General features: G+C 44.0%; 1 protein-coding gene and 2 pseudogenes across 3 annotated transcripts; 1 reads left to right on the forward strand and 2 right to left on the reverse strand.

The window, feature by feature from the left end:
- Positions 1–137: 137 nt before the first annotated feature.
- nek5 (NIMA related kinase 5) lies at positions 138–12,278 on the forward strand. The gene is made up of 21 exons (XM_021579494.3): positions 138–271; positions 695–833; positions 974–1,070; positions 1,171–1,268; positions 1,528–1,611; positions 1,729–1,799; positions 1,998–2,084; positions 3,102–3,156; positions 3,290–3,490; positions 4,090–4,183; positions 7,949–8,073; positions 8,225–8,475; positions 8,594–8,672; positions 8,817–8,933; positions 9,026–9,106; positions 9,303–9,410; positions 9,529–9,732; positions 9,875–10,091; positions 10,761–10,889; positions 11,139–11,268; positions 11,375–12,278. Exons 2-21 carry the CDS (start codon positions 705–707, stop codon positions 11,706–11,708), a joined length of 2,691 nt encoding a protein of 896 aa, XP_021435169.2. The 5' UTR covers positions 138–271; positions 695–704; the 3' UTR covers positions 11,709–12,278.
- LOC110501745 (uncharacterized) lies at positions 12,202–17,971 on the reverse strand (annotated as a pseudogene). Its single transcript, XR_016490454.1, has 12 exons — positions 17,958–17,971; positions 17,736–17,856; positions 17,343–17,678; positions 17,003–17,164; positions 16,550–16,705; positions 16,156–16,266; positions 15,829–15,956; positions 15,617–15,700; positions 14,966–15,464; positions 14,370–14,581; positions 13,745–14,233; positions 12,202–13,572 (listed from the first exon to the last, which is right to left on the reverse strand). The product of XR_016490454.1 is annotated as an uncharacterized LOC110501745 (transcript).
- On the reverse strand, positions 12,650–15,051 carry LOC110502090 (GDP-Man:Man(3)GlcNAc(2)-PP-Dol alpha-1,2-mannosyltransferase-like; annotated as a pseudogene). The gene is made up of 6 exons (XR_016490616.1): positions 14,966–15,051; positions 14,370–14,581; positions 13,894–14,233; positions 13,741–13,774; positions 13,030–13,572; positions 12,650–12,927 (listed from the first exon to the last, which is right to left on the reverse strand). The product of XR_016490616.1 is annotated as a GDP-Man:Man(3)GlcNAc(2)-PP-Dol alpha-1,2-mannosyltransferase-like (transcript).
- Positions 17,972–18,689: the final 718 nt, after the last annotated feature.

Genomic DNA, 18,689 nt, shown 5'->3' on the forward strand with positions numbered 1-18,689 from the left:
GAATATTCCATTGAAAGAAGTGTAACAAACAATGCCATAAAATCTCTCTCTCTAATAATTAGCCCTTGAAATATGACACTCCTAGTATTTGGCTCCAGGTAGACAATTGTATTGAAGACATTGCCTACAAGTCCCAGAGTACTTTGCTTTTTTGTGCATTCTGCCATCTTTGTCAACATACTTTTCGGGTTAGATTTAACTCTGTTGAAAAAAACACATCACCACACAGTGTTCCCACAAATGTACATTTAAAAGGGAACGTGTCGTCTTGGTAAGTACCACTTTTGTTTGTTTGTTTTTAATGTAAAGTAAAGCCCAATATTACACCAAAGAAGGTTAGTAAACTAGCTAGCAGACAAGCAATCGGCTCTGTGTATCTGTCGCCATGGTAACGGGCTCATGCTGTCCTGGCGTTTTGGCAGCTGATTTTGTGGGTATCATCTGATCCATCCTATCCCCAACCAATGACAGGAATAGTGCTATCACCCGCCATCACGTCTTGCTATAAATAAATGTGGCGTGGTGAATTAAGCATATGAAATCCAAACCATTCTCGTGTGTGTGAAATTGCATTATACAAGTTCATAAACTTAGAGGTCTCATTTTCTGAGAACACACATAAGGATGAATTGTAAATGTATGACGATAGCTGTGTGTTTTCAAAACCCTTACGTTTCTCCCACTGTTTCCTCAGGTGTTGTGTTATGAACCAGTATGAGGTGGTCCATCAGATTGGAGAGGGGGCATTTGGGAAGGCCTTCTTGGCCCTGGACAGGGACAGACACTGGGGTGGTGAGAGCCAGTGCGTGGTCAAAGAGATCAACCTCAGAAAGGTACCAACCATAGACTTATCTGTGATGCTCATCAAATCATAACCAAGCCTCTACACAACCAACTGCATTGTTTTAACCAGTAGGCCAGGGATTTGTTATGAGAATTTCCATCCCCTTTTTTGTTGCAATGTCATTCATAGATGTCACCTATGGAAAAGGAAGCATCCAAAAAGGAAGTCATGCTGCTTGCAAAGATGAAGCATCCAAATATTGTCACCTTTTTCAAATCATTTCAAGGTTTGTATCCAGTCAATATGTCTGTGTGTGTGTGTGTGTGCATACATGCGTACGTGCTTGCTTGTGTGTGATGTTGATCCGTTTATCCTGTCTGAAACAGAGAGCACTAACCTGTACATAGTGATGGAGTACTGTGATGGAGGAGATCTGATGAAGAAGATCAGTATGCAAAGAGGGGTTATGTTTACTGAGGAGCAGGTACAGACAGACACACACACACCACAGGATGGTTGGTGGCACCTTAATTGGGGAGGACTGGCTCATGGTAATGGCTGGAGCAGAATGAGTGGAATTGTATCAAATACATCAAACACATGGTTTCCATGTGTTTGATGCCATTCCATTAGCGCCATTCCAGACATTATTATGAGCTGTCCTCCCCTCAGCAGCCTCCACTGAGACACACACACACAAGGTTCAAGGAAATACTCATGTAAACTATTTTGTTCCCACTCAGATAGTGGATTGGTTTGTACAGATCTGTTTGGGACTGAAGCACATCCATGACAGGAAGGTTTTGCACAGAGACATCAAAGCACAGGTATTAGACAGCTGTCATAGTCAGACAAAAGCCACATAGATATCAAAGCACTGTTACCACTTATAACAACTTGATCTACTCTGATCATTGTTTTGTTTTTGTATTGCTTTCCTCTAGAATATATTCCTTACCATGAAGGGGATGAAAGCCAAGCTGGGAGACTTTGGCATTGCAAGAATGTTAAACAAGTGAGTTTCTATGATAGTGGCAGAAGACTCACAGCCAGGAAAGAGACTACTGGTATTTTCTCCATAACAGCTGCTGATTACAGAGAGCTAGGACATGTTCCAAACCATGTTATTAACATTCCACATTCCACAACCATACTGTTACATTGTGTATTACAACTCATGTATATTGATGTTCTGATGAATGTGATTGGCTAGTACCATGGAGCTAGCCAGGACCTGTGTTGGGACGCCATATTACCTGTCTCCTGAGATCTGTGACAACAGACCGTACAATAACAAAACGTATGTACCATATTATCATCCCTTCTTTTTATTACTCTCTCTCTCTCTCACACTCTATTGATGTCTTTCTCTCTTATTCACACACAGCCTCCCACTGGACACAGACGTCAGTTCAACGTCTAGTTTTGATTTACATTTGTTGGAGTTGTCTAACATGAATGCAACATGAAATCAACAACAACAAAAATCACCATGCTGTTGAAAAAAATACGAAATCCAGTTAGTTTGTCATCACATAGATGTTTTGGGGTTGAAATGATGTGGAAACAACTTGATTCATCCAGTGTCTTGACCGGCAAAAGTAAAAGCCAAAATGTCAGTGTTGTGTTTTGATGAAATGAGCTACTGTACCTAGCACACCCGCAGGATTTCCTGTTATGCTGTTATGTGTTTAGACAACCCAAAAATAGACCCTGTGTTACTTTCTACCAATAACATATGTCGGCGGTGTCTAATATGGTGATATGTTACCTGATGAGACACTGACTGACTGTAGGGAGAAGTTAACATGTTCATTCAGTATATGGCCATAACTGTTGTGTTGCAAACACCTTGCTCCATCTGAGCAATCAAAACATTGTGTGACATAATGTATTTCGTGTTGGAACTTGTTTGTGTAAACAGTGAAGCAAGCAGACAGGACTTTAGAGCCTTAGCTAGCTGCCTGATCAATCAGCCATGTGGCTGCAACAACGCCACAATTTTTTCCATCATACTCTCATTCTGGCTAGTCTGAAATGGGTGTCCTCCCTCCATTAATAAGCACACATACACACTTTGTCTAGGCAGCTATTGGTCTGCTTTCTAGAGCTGGGATAGAGAGGGCGCTCCCTGAGTTTTACTGTCACATACATTTTTATGTGTAATTTCCCCTCTATCACGAATAGTTCATAGATCATCATATATATCATAAACTGTCATCCACCATTACCACAACTGCAAAGTATCCTTGTGCATTTTATAATGATTGCTCTTATATTCAACAGCAATCTTTGACCTGTTCTCTCTGTTCCTCAGGGATATCTGGTCTCTGGGCTGTGTCCTGTATGAGCTCTGCACCCTCAGACATCCAGTAAGCACTGCTACAAACACACAAATGCACACACTCACACGCACTCACACTCAGACAAACACACGAATGCACACACATATGCACATGCAATTCAAAGCCACACTATCTCAATAGTATTTCTCTCCACCTGCAGTTTGAGGGCAACAGCCTGAGGCAGCTGGTAGTGAAGATCTGTAGGGGGCGCTATAACCCAGTCTCCACCCGCTACTCCTACGACCTGCGCCTGCTGGTCACTCAGCTGTTCAAGGTTAGCCCGCGAGACCGGCCCTCCGTCAACTCTGTCCTCAAACGGCCCTTCCTGGAGAAACACATCAGCAAACACCTGGATCCCCAGGTAACTACTAGGGTACCAAGAAAGGGACTGGAGGCTCGGCCAGTAACCTTTCTATACGTTCCCCCTTAGGCTTAGATAATTATAAACAGAGGGGTGACTTTCTGTTTACAGAAATGAACATTTAAATATTTTTGGGTTGAAACAGTTAAACAAAACTTGCACAACCCAAATGTCCTAACTACTCACACTTTGTAGAAGTCTTGTGACTTCTTGTCAAGAACAGATATTATTAGCTTGCATGTTTGTGTGTGTGTGTGTTTTTGGTTTTACTATCCTTGTGGGGACCAGAAGTCCTCACAAGGATAATAAAACAAGGAACATTATGCCAGTCCCCTCAAGAAAACATATTTTAGCCTTAGGGGTTAGGTTTATGGTTAAGGTTACAATTAGGGTTAGAATTAGGGTTAGGAGTTAAGGGTTTGGGGTTAAGGTTTAGGTTAGGTTAAGTGCTAGGGAAAATAGGATTTTGAATGGGAATCCATTGTTTGGTCCCCACAAGGATAGTAAAATAAACATGTACAGTGTGTGTGTTATTGTATTATTGTGTTAACTTCAGGATGTCCTGTGCTGTTTCCGTACTCTGTTCTGGGTGTTTCTAGGTCATTGAGGAGGAATTCAGCCACACAGTGCTGCACAGAAAGAGAGCTGCAGGCCCACTACCTAGAGTGCGGGCCGCACCAGTACAGATCACCGGTACACATGCTTAAGGGACATAAGCGAAAAGATTGTATTGCTGTATTTCTGTCTGAGTCCAAACATCCCCTTAATATAATCATTAGCTTTTCTCAGAATGGTTTCAGCCACACATTACCCAACAACAAAGTTTCCTACTTAAATAGGCTTGGCTCATAGGCTTGGCTTCACAGTAGCTGTGATGAAGTGTTGTCAGTTACACCACCTGGTGGTCAGGGTCATAGCATTCTCTCCAATATCTGTTCATCGTCATCAGAATACATTCACTAAAACTCTTGGCATCAAAACCAGTTACACAGAACTGAACTGTGAGCACAGTTCAAAGATTGCTGGGCATGAAATGTAAATGACTTCAGCCATGTCTCTCATTCTCAGAGTACAATCATCTGGTCAATGGCAATAGATGTTGTCATTCTATTAGGAAGCATGCCAGTGCTGACGTCAATTCTGGCACCTGTATTGTTATGGTACCATTATAGCAACATTGGCTTGTCTGGGTATGCCAACTCAACATCACAATGATGTCAAATCAAATCAAATTTGATTTGTCACATGCGCCGAATACAACACCTTACAGGGAAATGCTTACTGAATAGCCCTTAACCAACAATGCTTTAAGAAGATCTTAAGAAAGTAAGTGTTAAGTAAAAAATAGAAAATAAAAAACAAAAGTAACTATTAATCAAACAGCAGCAGTAAAATAATAATAGCGAGCCTACAGTTGAAGTCGGAAGTTTACATACACTTAGGTTGGAGTCATTAAAACTTGTTTTTCAACCACTCCACACATTTCTTGTTAACAAAATATAGTTTTGGCAAGTCGGTTAGGACATCTACTTTGTGCATGACACAAGTCATTTTTACAACAATTGTTTACAGACAGATTATTTCACTTATAATTCACTGTATCACCATTCCAGTGAATCAGAAGTTTACATACACTAAGTTGACTGTGCCTTTAAAGAGCTTGGAAAATTCCAGAAAATTATGTCATGGCTTTAGAAGCTTCTGATAGGCTAATTGACATAATTTGAGTCAATTGGAGGTGTACCTGTGGATGTATTTCAAGGCCTACCTTCAAACTCAGTGCCTCTTTGCTTGACATCATGGGAAAATCAAAAGAAATCAGCCAAGACCTCATTTTTTTTGTAGACCTCAACAAGTCTGGTTCATTCTTGGAAGCAATTCCAAATGCCTGAAGGTACCATGCTCATCTGTACAAACAATAGTACGCAAGTATAAACACCATGGGACCACGCAACCGTCATACCGCTTAGGAAGGTCTCCTAGAGATGAACGCACTTTGGCGCGAAAAATGCAATTCAATCCCAGAACAACAGGAAAGTACCTTGTGAAGATGCTGTAGAAAACAGGTACAAAATTATATATATCCACAGTAAAACGAGTCCAATATCAACATAACCTGAAAGGCCGCTCAGCAAGGAAGAAACCACTGCTCCAAAACCGCCATAAAAAAAGCCAGACTACGGTTTGCAACTGTACATGGGGATAAAGATTATACTTTTTGGAGAAATGTTCTCTGGTCTGATGAAACAAAAATAGAACTGTTTGGCCATAATGATCATGGTTATGTTTGGAGGAAAAGGGGGAGGCTTGCAAGCCCGAAGAACACCATGGGGGTGCTTTGCTGCAGGAGGGACTGGTGCACTTCACAAAATAGATGGGATCATGAGGTAAGAAAATTATGTGGATATATTGAAGCAACATCTCAAGACATCAGTCAGGAAGTTAAAGCTTGGTCGCAAATGGGTCTTCCAAATGGACAATGACCCCAAGGATACTTCCAAAGTTGTGGCAAAATGGCTTAAGTACAACAAAGTCAAGGTATTGGAGTGGCCATCACAAAGCCCTGACCTCAATCCCATTGAAAATGTGTGGGCAGAACTGAAAAAGCATGTGCGAGCAAGGAGACCTACAAACCTGACTCAGTTACACCAGCTCTGTCAAAATTCACCCAACTTATTTTGCTAAGCTTGTGGAAGGCTACCTGAAACGTTTGACCCAAGTTAAACAATTTAAGGCAATGCTACCAAATAGTAATTGAGTGTATGTACACTTCTGACCCACTGGGAATGTGATGAAAGAAATAATAGCTGAAATAAATCATTTTCTCTACTATTATTCTGACATTTCACATTCTTAAAATAAAGTGGTGATCCTAACTGACCTAAGACAGGGAATTTTTACTAGGATTTAATGTCAGGAATTGTGAAAAACTGAGTTTAAATGTATTTGGCTAAGGTGAATGTAAACTTCCGACTTCAACTGTATATACAGGGGGTACCGGTACAGAGTCAATGTGTGGGGGCACCGGATGGTCGAGGTAATTGAGGTAATATGTACATGTAGGTAGAGTTAAAGTGAATATGCGTAGATAATAACCAGAGAGTAGCAGCAGTGGAAAAAAGGGGTTTGGGTAGCCCTTTGATTAGTTGTTCAGGAGTCTTATGGCTTGGGGGTAGAAGCTGTTTAGAAGCCTTTTTGACCTAGACTTGGCGCTCCAGTACCGCTTGCCGTGTGGTAGCAGAGAAAACAGTCTATGACTAGGGTGGTTTGAGTCTTTGACCATTTTTATGGGCCTTCCTCAGACACTGCCTGGTTTAGAGGTCCTGGATGGCAGGAAGCTTGGCACCAGAGATGTACTGGGCCATATCTACTTCCCTCTTTACTGCTTTGCGGTCGTAGGCCGAGCAGTTGTCATACCAGGCAGTGATGCAACCAGTCAGGATGCTGTCGATGGTGCAGCTGTAGAACCTTTTGAGGATCTGAGGACCCATGCCGAATCTTCTCGGTCTGCTGAGGGGAAATAGGTTTTGTCGTGCCCTCTTCACGACTGTCTTAGTGTGTTTGAATCATGATAGTTTGTTGGTGTGGACACCAAGGAACTTGAATCTCTCAATCTGCTCCAATACAGCCCTGTCGATGAGAATAGGGGCATGCTTTGTCCTCCTTTTCCTGTAGTCCACAATCATCTCCTTTGTCTTGATCATGTTGAGGCAGAGGTTGTTGTCCTGGCACCACACGGCCAGGTCTCTAACCTCCTCCCTATAGTCTGTCTCATCGTTGTCGGTGATCAGACCTACCACTGTTGTGTCATCTGCAAACTTGATGATGGTTTTGGAGTCGTGCCTGGCCATGCAGTCACGCGTGAACAGGGAGTACAGGAGGGGGCTGACCATGCACCCCTGAGGGGCCCCCGTGTTGAGTATCAGCGTGGTGGATGTGTTGTTCCCTACCCTTACCACCTGGGGGCGGCCCGTCAGGAAGTAGACTGTAATGGTTTGCAAGCCCTGCCACATCCGACGAGCAGCGGAGCCAGTGTAGTACAATTCAACCTAAGTCCTGTATTGACGCTTTGCCTGCTTAATGGGTCGTCAGAAGGCATAGCATGATTTCTTATAGGCTTCCGGGTTAGAGTCCCGCTCCTTGAATGCGTCAGCTCTACCCTTTAGCTCGGTTCGGATGTTTCCTGTAATCCATGGCTTCTGGTTGGGGTATGTACGTACGGTCACTGTGGGGACAACGTCATCGATGCACTTATTGATGAAGCCAGTGACTGATGTGGTGTACTCAAACCCATCGGGGGAATCCCGGAACACATTCCAGTCTGTGATAGCAAAACAGTCCTGTAGCTTGTGATATTTCATCACAATGATTTACCTCCTATCTGTTAGCTGCATACTGTATGTATCTCCTTTTTGTTTTTTCTAACTTTCCATTTTTTCATCCTCTGTTGGTGTCCAGACATAGTCCCCAAAGCCAGAGTCTCAGAGAGGCCTCCTCCTCGGTCGAAGCCTGGGCCCTCGGTGAAGAAACCGTCCCCCAAACCAAATTGGAAACCCCCTACCAGAGTCATGCCACAGCACAAAGTAACTCACCTGTCTAAAGAACAACTAAATCAGTTACTCCTACTACTGTATAACAGCTACTACATGAAAGCATGTTCCTAGAACTGTACCACTGAAATTCCATTGTATCTTGTTCCATCTTATCTTTTGGGTTTATGTTTTTGTTCCTCAGCCGTTTCATCCACGAGCAGCACAGATTAGGGTTCCAGTGGCCAGACAATGCGGTCAACAGAACCCCAGGTGGGACGGTCAGGCTGAAGTCAACCCTTATGACCACTACTATGCCCAGCTGGACGCCATCCAGAGGAGATACTCTCCTCTACCTCCTCGTCCTCCTCTTCCCTCTCGTCATCCTCCGGTGGTTCAGGAGAGACCTGTGGAGCGCTATGATGACAGAGAGAATCGCCCAGAACCTTATCAATTGTGAGTGTTCATTCAAGTATACCCATAATTATAGAATAATGAAGTGTTCTTCAAACCTGGTCCTTGCAAGATACTGGGTTTGCAGGCTTTTGTTAATTTGTGCGTGTTCTGCCTTCAGGGTGGCCGCTGCTCATGATGAATACCGCCAGAGGAGACAGGAGGCCAACCAGTACAAGCTGAGGGCAGAGAAACAGCTGGTGGGTCTCAGGCTGTATTATGCTGAAACAGCCAGCTGTTTGCTGGCTTCTGTTAAATACTAGACAAACTGGACATGCTGCTGATGTATTGTAACTGTAATATCTGTAAATATGAACCCTGGCCCTTCCCTTTTTCACCCCCAGGGCCTGCGGCCATCCACAGCAGACGCTGAGCGTTACAGACAGCCTGAGCAGGACCAGGGGGCAGGGCGACCTGCACACCCACCCACACCTCACGACAGGAGGCAGGATGGGCAGCAGGTAAGACGGAACGGCAGGAGAAGGTGCAGAAAAGTGAATATGTGATTTATTGTTTATTTGTCAAACATTCAGGTTCATGTCTTTATGTGTAGGAGTATCTACAGAAGTTGCAGCACATCAGACAGCAATACTATAATGAGATGAGAGATATCAGAATGAGAGCTGATGCCGAGGTAAACACAATAACATATTGACATAAAGGTTTCTGTCATTCCCTATGCCCTACCATTCTTTATCATAACCACGTGCTATCTGCATAACACCACTGCATGTTTCTAATACCATTCTCACTGTACCAAACACAGATTTTTCCAACACTTAAGTCTATACAATGACATTGATATTAACAGAACAGACATATCTTTTCAGCCCCAGCCACAAGTGAAACCAGGCACATACCTGGTAGAGAAGCCCAGACACATAGAGCCACCAACACATAGTGGAGACCAGGACAGAGACAGACCCCAAACTGACCAGGTAAGACCAGGGGCTTATTGCAAACATTAACATAGAAATGGATTGTGTAAAACAGAAGTCTCTCACAATGAATAATCATTTCAGGCCTGTATCTTAAATTTCTATCTGCAACATTTAGGGCATTGAAGGAGCCCTGAGACAGATCAGGCAGGAGAACAGACAGGAGAGGAGAGAGCTACAGAAGAAGCACAAAGACAAGAAAGCTATCATGTTTGAGATCAAGTTAAATGATGAAAGGATTCAAGAGGATGAAGACAAAGAAAAAGAGGAGAAGAGGGATGAGGAGAGAATAGTGGAGGACAAAAAGGAAGACGAGAAAGAGGTAAAAGATGACATGTTACCATGTTGCCTAAGTGAGTATGTTCATTTCAACGTGGTGTGTGACTTCACTTAGGACAATGGTGGGGCTCTCAAGCATCTCACCGTTTACCCGGTGTGTGTGTGTCTGTGTGTCTGTCTGGGAGATGGACCCACTGAACCAGACCCTGAGCTTCCAGGCAGGGGAGGAGCTGAGGCACAGGGATTGGTCCGGGGCAGGATTGGGGGCAGGGCAGGATGAAGGAACACCCAGGTCAAAGGTGAGGAAGGGGTGGGGCCAGGCAGCACCACAGACCCTACTGGATGCCCTGGCTGAGATGGACGTGTCATCAGTGTGTACCACCATGGCTGTGCCTGAACTGGGTGAGTGGAAGTGACACAATGGAAGAATCTCAATTGTATACTCCTCGCATCCTCTCTCCTCTCTCCTTGTCTCCTTGTCAAAACCCATTGGATGAGAAAGCCAGCGGTCCTCCAATGGGTTTTGAAGCGGCCAGGACCAATCCCTCCTCTGTCCTCTCTCCTTTGTGTCCCAGAAACCGATAAGTGGTCAAGGGGAGTGTCAATTCGTTAGTAGGCGAACCGAGGAGTATGCTACCCTCCTCAATTACCTACTTCGCCAAAGGATCCACAAGAGTATCCTCCCGGCAGCAAGTGTGGATGTGTTTTTTTAATCCGCCACACCCCCTTTGAATCAGCTGTTGTTTTCTTGCAGGAGGAAAGCTTAAACATATTTAAAAACAATACACTACTTATCCTTTAATCTATAAAATGTCTTGAACAACTAACTTAAACAGTTTCCGAATGTACACATTTATTTTGGGATTCCACCCTGTATATGGAATTGTCCTGATGACACGTGATTGGAGAAGGAGAGTCTAACTTCATACAAGTGCACTTTTTGTCCACTTTCCCTCTCCTTGCCGCCTCTCCTCAAGAGAGGAGGCAGGAGTTGAAAAACACCTCAATTGAGATCTTCCCTTAGTGTCAGTGTTCAGCAGGATCAGTACTGTACTCTCTTCCTTCCCCCAGGTGATGCTGCAGATCTCGAAGGGAATGCAATAAGGGAGAGGAGACCGTGGGAAGAGGGTCCCCCCAACACCCTGCTCCATGCTTTGGGCCAGGCTGAGCTAACCTCCACCCTGGACTCTGTAATGCCAGGTCAGACTCCTCTTAGACTTGACCCCAGGGTTTTAGATTGATAGGGGGAATCTCGATTGTATACTCTCTCCTCGCCTTCTCGAAACCCATTGGTTGAGAAAGTCACATGGAAGGGACCTCTGGCTTTGGGTTTTGAGAAGGAGGCGAGGAGAGAGGATGCGAGGAGTATGCAATTGAGATTCTCCCCAGGTCTAGAATTCTCAAATACAAGAGCACAGCAATTTAGACACCTTTCTCCTTCCCTCTTAGAACCATTGACTGAGAAAGACCGTGCCAAGAAAGAGGGAGCCGAAACAGAGGAAAAAGCGGAGGAGGATGAAGACTCAGATGTGGAGATGGACGAGGAGCGTCTAGAGCCCAGATCGGATGATGACGACACGTGAGTGTGACAATGGGCTGATGCTGACAATGAATGTGCTTGTGTTACTCGGCCAACCTTTATGACATTTCATTCTTCCTACATTTTTCAATCTCTCCTTCCTCAGGAACTTTGAGGAGTCTGAAGATGAGCTGAGAGAGGAGGTGGCAGAGTCAATGATGAACCTTTTTATAATGGAGGATGGAGAGAGTGTGAAAGAGGAGGGAGGAGAGAAGGTTGTAACAGATGGAGTAGTGGGGGAAATAGAGTTAGACAGTCAGAAAACTGTAGATCTCCAGCAAATACACCCTGTGATAGAGCCCACTGGTTACACCTCCATAGAGGGTAAACCCTCTCAGACTCAAGCTGCAGGGTGTGAGACTCGGGCAGAGCAACCAAGGAATACCCAGGTTTCAGACGAGGAATGTGAGGCCAATAAGAAGCAACAGACAGAAAATTAGTGTTCATATTATTGAGATTTAAGTGAAACGATGACAAGGACCTTGTTAATGGATTATTTTCTACAAAAAACAGCAAGTTTGAGTAAGCTATCTCTATAATTTTCAGCAACATAACTTGCATATGTAGTTTTCTTGGCTATAAGTAGACGTCACAGGTGGTTGGTGGCACCTTAAGGACGACCTCATGGTAGTGGCTGGAGTAGAATGGTATCAAATACATGATTTTGCAGCATTGCAGCCTTTAGTATGAGCCGTCCTCACCTCAGCAGCCTTCACTGCCAACCTGTGGCAAGAATAGGTATCACTTGGCCCAAACTTTAACCTAGTAGACCTGTCTTACATTTTTCTAAACTGCAGGTTAGTTTGGTGCTACCTATTCTTGCCACAGGGTGGCAGTATAATATAAGCAGGCAGATAAGTATTTGGGTGTTGAAAATGTTTGTTGTTACATGGAGCAACCTCAAGACTAAATCAAAATAATAAAATACAACACAAGGTTGAATGTTTTATTCATCAGACATATGAACAATACATGTACTTTTCCAAAATAAAACATTGTTTGTATATTTACATTTTCTGCACATTAAATCAGTAACATTTCTGAGCCATGGTCCCTTACAGAGGCCGGGAATAAAAATCACACAGAAAAAAATAGCACAATGATATTTGGTCATTCTTCGCAGGTGAAACCAGTACAGAAACCTCTATTCAGGATCAAATGCTTTGAGTGCAACTGTATAAATAGAATGTCTACCACGTCACTTCACTGTAACTCTATCAAGACAGAGCAGGTAAGATAAGCCTCCTTATTTATTAATAAAGCCAGCAAAGCTCCGATAGACCATCAGCGTTCCAACATTCAAATTGATTCGACCAATCAGGCCTGTGAGTGCTGCAGAGGGGTGGGGCTTCAGTCGGAGGTGGGAGTGATTGGTCTTCCTTCATCGCTGCTGTGTTCCCATCAGAGGTTCCATGGAAGACAGGAAGCTAGAGTCAAACTCATGGTTTGAGAAACGGTGAACGGACCGCCGGGTGTCCCGCCGGATCTTCATCGTGCCGCCGACGACAGGGTCAGGATGGTCTCCATGGCGGTGGCGTAACTCTCCTCACTGTCGGCCAGGAAGCCAGTCTGTCCACCCTCGTAGGGAACCACGATGTCCAGTTTGGGGCAGCCGGACTTGTGAACCAGGAGTCCCTGCAGCCATACATTCTACTACACCTGAGACAGAAGAGAAGAGGAGGCAGAGTAGGGACAGGGATCACAAGTTTGGCATTTACAATACTTGTCTAAAAGATAAGATGGTAGAGATAAGATTAATACCTAAACCAAAATGCTAGTTCCACATAGTGTGCATGCCAATGGTGGCATCCATCAGCTCCCTCTTTAACTCCTGAAAGGAAGCTTTGAGTTTAAACTCCACCCTGTCAGTCACACCCAGCTCCTGGCACAAACCCTTAGCATCAGCACTCTATCCTCTTTCTCCTGGTTATGGCAGCAACCAATCAACACCAGTCTCTGAGACTCCCGCCCTCGTCCCTTTCCTCTCCAGAAGCTTCTGAAATGCCCTTATCTGTAGCCGGTGGTCTTTTCTGGTCAGAACTGACCCACGGACACTATCGAATGGCACTTCCTGTCTCTGATAACCTCCCCTTTCACCTCATCCTCCAATGGCATGTCAATGAAGGAACGGACGTCACAGGGCGGGTAGACCACGCCGGTGCGGCTGGGGGTGCGCCACAGAGCCGGGATGTGGCCCAGTGTCCAGGTTGAGTTGGGCCGTAGATCAGAGTGAAGGCACAGTAGTACATCACCTTAGCCATACTAAGGACAGGGTTAGTAGAGATGTAGTCTGCATTGTTGAACCTGTTGGGTTTGTAGGAGGGAGTGGATGATTACAAATACTGCAGAGGAAAATCTATTTGATAACTAGGCCTATATCAAAAACACAAACACTATTAAAGAGCACATTATCTTCAGTATCACAATTAATAACAATACCAATATGCTTTATGTAATTCAAATAAGCAGTACTGACCTGAGGTTCCTCTCACCACAGAAAGCATGTTGAATTTTGAGTTTATTTTATTTTTACAGGGAGAGTGCACATGAATCAACGTTTCAGTAAAAGAGCCGGTTTTAGCCAGCCGGCTAATTTTCAACCTCAGTCCCTGGGCAGGTTATTGTCAGTACTGAGGGTGGAGAAGTGCACATAGCTGCCCACCCTGCGTCCTCCCAGGTAGCTGAAAATAGGCAGAGTGAAGGCATAGCCCATGGAGTCCATATAGAGGTCTGGTATAAAGGATGTGAGAGCCTCCCAGCCCAGGAACATGGTGTCCATGCTCTGCCCCAGCAGGGTGAAGTGTGGGGTAGGAGCTATCCTCAAGCAAGAGATGGTTCTTCAGGAATATGAAAGTCACTGGACGAGGCAAGCTGATGTTGAATCAGTGTCGTGGCACCCTCCAGAATCTATTCCCCCATGACACCTTGGTCACCGGTGTACACAACAACAGAGATGTGTGGGTATCTACAGGAGGGAAGACACAGAAGAGACAACTCAACACATCAGGAGATTAAGTAATGGAAAATACAGGTTATGAAGATCATGAGCACTCTATGAATGCATTAAAATCTAAAAATAGGCTCAGACAGTGTAAAGCTACCTATTCTGAAGCGCTCTGAGGGCACACGCTCTCCGCCCCCTTCTGCATTGCAGTAGGGGTGGGAAAAGGCCACCGTTGGGGAGCTGTCCTGAGCCAGGTGTGCTTTCCGACTCCTCTGCATCCATATTCGGACACCCATGGCCAGTAGAAACAGAAGCAGCGTCAGCACCAAGTTCAGATACATGCGTGGCAGCACGATTGCCCATACTAATCTGTTTAAAGAGAGGAAGAATTATACTACTAGCGATAACACCATGGTGGCTGGCTGACTGACTGGTTATCAGTAGCTAGCTAGCTATGAATTTAACACCAGTATTTGACAATGTTATGTCGATACAATGAACTCCGATTTTAAAATGTATTTTCTTAGTCATAGATATGGCTACTAGCTAGCTATGACTGTCACTTGTTCTTTCTTCATAGTCATAGATATGGTTATTAACTAGCTAACGTTATCTATCTATGACTGTCATTTGTTCTTTCTTCATATAGCCAGTTTCTGTTGGCAATAACTGCAAGGTTAAGATAACTACGATCTGCATTTACTACGACAGGTGTTAGAAACAAAGCAACATCATTTATTGAATGATTATTACCTGATGAAGTCGCATGAGCACAGAGACAGATGATGATGATCATGGCCAGCCATCTTAACAACACAAACTTTGACACCAGAAGTAGTTGTAGCGCTGTCTTTTGAGGTGAGTGTATGTGATTGGTCCATATGTCGTTGTTTACATAGGATGTCAGAATTAAAGCTACACGCTACTTGATGGCTAAAATTTGCATTGGTGGAAAAAGTACCCAATTGTCATTCTTGAGTAAAAGTGAAGATACCTTATTATTAGAAAATGACTCAAGTAAAAGTGAAAGTCACCCAATAAAATACTACTTGAGTAAAAGTCTAAAAGTATTTGGTTTTAAATATACTTAGTATCAAAGTAAATGTAATTTAGTAGTTCCGGGTGCAGCTCTTCCAGAAGTAGGGGTGCATGTAGTTGTTGGACATCCTGAGCTGTGTGAGGGAGAGGCGCAGGGCACCACAGGGCAGGCCAGGCAACTGGTTCCCCCTACACATTCAGGTACTCCAGAGTCCTGCAGCCAGAGGTGTTCTGGTACAATAATAACACAAGGTGGGTACTATACAAAGGTGTTGAAATGGGTGAGTTACCCCCACACAATGTAAGATCTTGGGAAAAGCTCTATAATATGGTCTTTGCAACCTTTCTGCCTTCGCTGGACTGTACCTGAGTTTTCTGATGCCATTGGTTAGGGATGAGAGAAGGTTGTAGGAGACATCTATAAACTGCAGAGAGGGCAGCTGGTATAGTCTGTAGGTAGGACAAACAGCACAGGACTCAGATCTGGGACACCGACAGAGACTTCTGACAGCAGGGTAGGTTTATAACACTGTGTATAACAGGTTCCCAACACTGTAGCTCCACATTGTAGCTCTTACTTAGATGGCAGGGAGGTGTTCTTGCAGAAGGACATGATAAAGGTCTTGAGCCTGGTAAGTCTGTGGATGCTGGTATGAATCTCCTCTATGGGGCAGTCTCTCATCTTCAGCACCTCCAACTGTGTGAGCTCATACACATGTTTAAAGAGAGTGGGGGAAATACATATTTGGCTATATACATACTTCCCAGAGACATGGAAGTTGTCTTGCCATGGAATTGCAGTGCCATTTTGCGACATGCTTTCAGAAGACCCTTTTCAAATAAATAGGCTCTAAAATAAGCCCCTGTAATTCGGTATGACATGCTTGTGGTTTGTCTCAGTTCACAAGGAATCTCCCTTCCACTGTGAAGATAGTGAGGTCATTGAAGGACAGGTTAAGGTACAGCAGACTCTGGTCCAGAGGAGCCAGATCAGGAAGCAGGGCGATGATGTGGGCCTGAGAAACACACTGTGAATTCCTCTGTCAAGGTTCAGAGAGAAAGATAAGCTCTAGCTCACATATTCCTCTTCTACTTCCTGTTATTCTATATTTGAGTGATAGTCGTTATATTTCCTTTTAATGTTAGGTCGGTCGAACAAAGGATGTTTGTGTTTCTGTCACTCTCTAAATTATGCTGCAAAGCCTCAAAGGCAACAAAGGCATAAGGAATAAATAATAATATATAAATAATTGCCAAAGGACACACCCCCACAAAAACACAGTCAACAACACACAGCACATTCAGGGTGAATGCCTTGCCCCCCTCTATCAGACAGTCGAGTATGGCCAGCTCAGAAGGGCTGATGGCCTCTCCAGAGTGCCTGAACAGGGAGTGGGTCTGCCAAAAGTCCCGGAAGTGCTTGAGCTTCAGAGTTCAGGATTACCTCCATTCCTGCTCAAATGAAAAGTGGATTCATTTTCTACAAGAAATTCTGTAGACAAACAACTAATCAAATCAAGCTTTATTTATACAGCACATTTCAGACAAGGAATGCAACGCAATGTGCTACACAGGAAAATAAAAACTGAAATATTTACAATATAACAAACATAAGATGAAAAAAACAAAACAATAACAAATCAAAACTGAACGACTGAAAAGCACGATAAGGAAAGGCACCAATAAAAAGGTGTGTTTTAAGAGGGCTGTTTATGTAGTGTTGGTTATGGTATAGTAAGTGAGAAGGCAAACATGTTCTTGCCTGGGGGTATACGTTTTCCTGCTTCTGAACATATTGTCTTTCCCCTGGTGGTACCCAGATCTCTACAGACCTCTGCTCAGACCTGCAGGTCTCATCTCCCTGACAGCTCAGCCGACACATCATCTGAGCCTGCACCTCTATATGGATCAATGCTGTCAGTTTTAATCAGATAACACAACAAATACTAACACACACACAATACGCATGAAGAAACAGTACACCACTGTAACTTACAAAAGCAAGCATCCTTGTCATACAATACTCACTTAATAATACAATCTGGACTCTAGCCTACTACAATGGCAGGTCATCTTTTAACATATTATATACAGTGTGTTTCACATATGATCTGCCTCTGTGGGATTCTGGTCTTTGCCTCTAGCACTTTCTCAGTGGACTTGGACACTTCAGCTGCTTGGACACTTCAGCCCGCTGCCCTTGGTGCAGTTACATTAGGAAGAACCCAACCAACTTCCTCTAGTTGCAGCGAGACAGGGCCACTTTCTTCAGGCCCTCCAGCAACTGGTGCCCACTGCCGCCATTAGGGTCCCGCAGGAAATCATTGAAGCTAAAGGTAGGGAGAGAAGGGATGCATCTGGGGTCTGTCTTGAGGCGGTCGAGGAGGGGGATTTTAGGGAGGGTGCATAGGGGTTAACAGGAGAAGCCCTCGATTATTTTAGGCATCAGCATCATTGGGACTGAGGTCAGGGAAGTGGGGGCCACTCTGAAGGCTGCAGGGTCATAGTCCCAAAGAGGAAGCACATGGCAACTCGACTTCATCCCCTCTGTGGCACTGTCCCTCAGAGCCTTTCTCTCTGTTGATGGCAATAAGTCTATGATTGTACTTGGAGAAAACAAATACAAATGAATTCACAAGTTTCCCATGACACTTTTAACAGTTGCATCAAACATAGGCCTAGATTAAGAAGGATACGAATTGTATACTTCCTGCAGTTCATTTCTGCAGTTATCAAATGCAATGAGACATGCTCAATGAGGGTAAAGTACTTAACTTACCTGAAAATATAGGTGGAGGAAGTGGTTTCACAATGGGGGGAATCTATTTAAGGGGCAAATGCCACCGAAGAAGCTGAACGAAGAAGTTGAACGTTTTTAATTCCTGGCAAAAAGTAAAGTAGCTAAGTTAACTGTAGACATTTAGAGTAGCATAAATGCCTGACAAACCAATCTACAAATATTTAATGAAGCTGTAAATGGGAGCCAATGGTAGCAGTATTATGGGAATAATATAAAAGTCCTAGAGTTAGCTAGCTAGGTAAGTTAGAACCATCACCAGTCTTTATAGGCTACCTATCCAGTCCCATCAGCATCAAGTGTGTCTGCCCAATATAACCTAAGCGTCATCCCCTGGTTAAACGGCCTGTAATCTGTTTTAAGTAGCTAATTAATCAACTGAGGGAGCAAAACTGGCAAGCCTAATGCTGCGTTTATGTGGTAGGCGGTAGACGGCAAACCGGATGCCATTGTTTTCAATGAACATACGATTGTATATGCCGTCAGCCGCCACAGTAAACGGGATTTACCGCCAGAGACAGTTAAAACATTTAAACTTTTTCTGTCTGTCGTAGCGTTGTTTTCTACCGGATGTTGATTTGCACGGTTTGTTTACTAAAATCACCATAGCAACGCATACCATCGTGCTGACTTCCTTTTGTC

The sequence above is a fragment of the Oncorhynchus mykiss genome, chromosome 22 (genome assembly GCF_057628025.1).
Source record: "Oncorhynchus mykiss isolate SJ-2025 chromosome 22, ASM5762802v1, whole genome shotgun sequence".
Classification (NCBI taxonomy): domain Eukaryota; kingdom Metazoa; phylum Chordata; class Actinopteri; order Salmoniformes; family Salmonidae; genus Oncorhynchus; species Oncorhynchus mykiss.

What these genes read in the sequence shown, in the direction of transcription:
- nek5 (XM_021579494.3), top strand. Translation starts at nt 705, where the DNA reads ATGAACCAGTATGAGGTGGTCCATCAGATTGGAGAGGGGGCATTTGGG. An exon ending in TTATGTTTACTGAGGAGCAG is followed by an intron (nt 1,269 to 1,527) that starts GTACAGACAGAC and finishes GTTCCCACTCAG; the next exon opens with ATAGTGGATTGGTTTGTACA. An exon ending in GAATGAGAGCTGATGCCGAG is followed by an intron (nt 9,107 to 9,302) that starts GTAAACACAATA and finishes ATATCTTTTCAG; the next exon opens with CCCCAGCCACAAGTGAAACC.